This window comes from Chlamydotis macqueenii, chromosome 8, assembly GCF_036417535.1.
Source record: "Chlamydotis macqueenii isolate bChlMac1 chromosome 8, bChlMac1.mat, whole genome shotgun sequence".
Lineage (NCBI taxonomy): Eukaryota > Metazoa > Chordata > Aves > Otidiformes > Otididae > Chlamydotis > Chlamydotis macqueenii.
This window is the reverse complement of record NC_141563.1, coordinates 3,742,365-3,744,146: the sequence shown is the minus strand read 5'-3', so window position 1 is coordinate 3,744,146 and position 1,782 is coordinate 3,742,365. Positions and strand designations below refer to the sequence as shown.

The 1,782-nt window shown below is 50.1% G+C and overlaps 1 protein-coding gene across 1 annotated transcript; it reads left to right on the top strand.

Annotated features, from left to right (window-relative positions):
• Positions 1–634: 634 nt before the first annotated feature.
• On the top strand, positions 635–1,567 carry LOC147599900 (olfactory receptor 14J1-like). The gene has a single exon (XM_086753509.1). The coding sequence runs from the start codon at positions 635–637 to the stop codon at positions 1,565–1,567; it is 933 nt and encodes a 310-aa protein (XP_086609635.1).
• Positions 1,568–1,782: the final 215 nt, after the last annotated feature.

Below are 1,782 nucleotides of genomic sequence, written 5' to 3'. Positions count from 1 at the left end.
GACCTTGTTCTTGCTGTCAGGCTGTCTGGGGAGGGGAGTTCCAGCTGCAGAGTCACCCCCTGATCTTGTGGGTCCTTTCCTGCAGCTGTGTCCATGGGAACAAGTGTCCCAGCTTTCACCTGTGGGGCTGTGGGCAATGCAGGCTGTGGGGCTGGGGCATCAGCTGCTTTTCCCTCAGTGAGATACCATCATGAAACACTTACTGTAACTTCTCCTAGTATCCTTCCAAGCTGTGAGTTTCCTTTCAGGATGAAAACATCTCCCATAACATCTTTGTGTTACCTGCACACCCCATGGTTCAGCACAGAGATGCTGAGGCCAAAACCCTGCTGTTGTTTTGGTGAAATGAGCCCTGAGTGCTGTGGGCTAGAAGTGAGGTGCTGAGACCCTGAGTAAGGGTAAGACATTCAGTGGTCTACAGTGGATCCCTGGGCTCTCAGCACTGCTCCCAGTGGCACCTCCACCAGTACCATGCGGAGCTCATACAAGGGACATGAGAAAGGTCTCCCTGAAAGGGGCAAGGAAGTTTGGGGGGCGTTCCATGGGAACTGGAGTAGGTTTTGCTCAGAGAACTCTTCATTATCTTCTCACTGCCTTTTCTCCTTGGACAGGTCCCCATGCCCAGGAGCACCAAATGTCCAACAGCAGCTCCATCACTGAGTTCCTCCTCCTTGCGTTCGCAGACACACGGGAGCTGCAGCTCTTGCACTTCTGGCTCTTCCTGGGCATCTACCTGGCTGCCCTCCTGGCCAACGGCCTCATCATCACTGCCATAGCCTGCGACCACCGCCTCCACACCCCCATGTACTTCTTCCTCCTCAACCTCTCCCTGCTTGACCTGGGTTGCGTCTCCACCGCTGTTCCCAAATCCATGGCCAATTCCCTTTGGGACACCAGGGTCATCTCCTACTCGGGATGTGCTGTCCAGTTCTTCATGTTTCTGTTTTTAATATCATCAGAGTATTGTCTTCTCACTGTCATGGCCTATGACCGGTACATTGCCATCTGCAGACCCATGCGCTACGGGACTGTCCAGGGCAGCAGAGCTTGTGTCCACATGGCAGCAGCTGCCTGGGGCAGTGGGTTTCTCTATGCTCTGCTGCACACTGCCAATACATTTTCACTGCCACTCTGCCAGGGCAATGCTGTGGACCAGTTCTTCTGTGAACTCCCCCAAATCCTCAAGCTCTCCTGCTCAGACTCCTACCTCAGGGAAGGTGGACTTGTTGTGTTTAGTCTCTTAGTAGCATTTGGTTGTTTTGTTTTCATTGTGGTGTCCTATGTGCAGATCTTCAGGGCTGTGCTGATAATCCCCTCTGAGCAGGGACGGCACAAAGCCTTTTCCACGTGCCTCCCTCACCTGGCCGTGGTCTCCCTGTTTATCAGCACTGCCATGGTTGCCTACCTAAATTCCCCCTCCATTTCCTCACCATCTCTGAACCTGGCAGTGTCATTTCTGTACTCAGTGGTGCCTCCAGCAGTGAATCCCCTGATCTACAGCATGAGGAACCAGGAGCTCAAGGATGCTCTGAGGAAAGTATATAAATACACATTATTCCACCATTAATAAGGACCCACCATCTACATACAACTCCCAGGAATGCAGTAAAATCCCAGTCTATCTTTTATTTTTCTATTTTTAATTTCATATTTGTTTTTTAAACTTGTGATAATATGAATCGTAATTATATATTATTCATACAAGTTATTCTTAATCTTGAGACCTCTTTTTTTCTCTCTGGTAAACCAAATGTACATAAGGAACAGGGCTCACTGCAATGA

Bases quoted from the DNA above. Each gene is read 5' to 3' on its own strand.
- LOC147599900 (XM_086753509.1), top strand. From the start codon at position 635: ATGTCCAACAGCAGCTCCATCACTGAGTTCCTCCTCCTTGCGTTCGCA.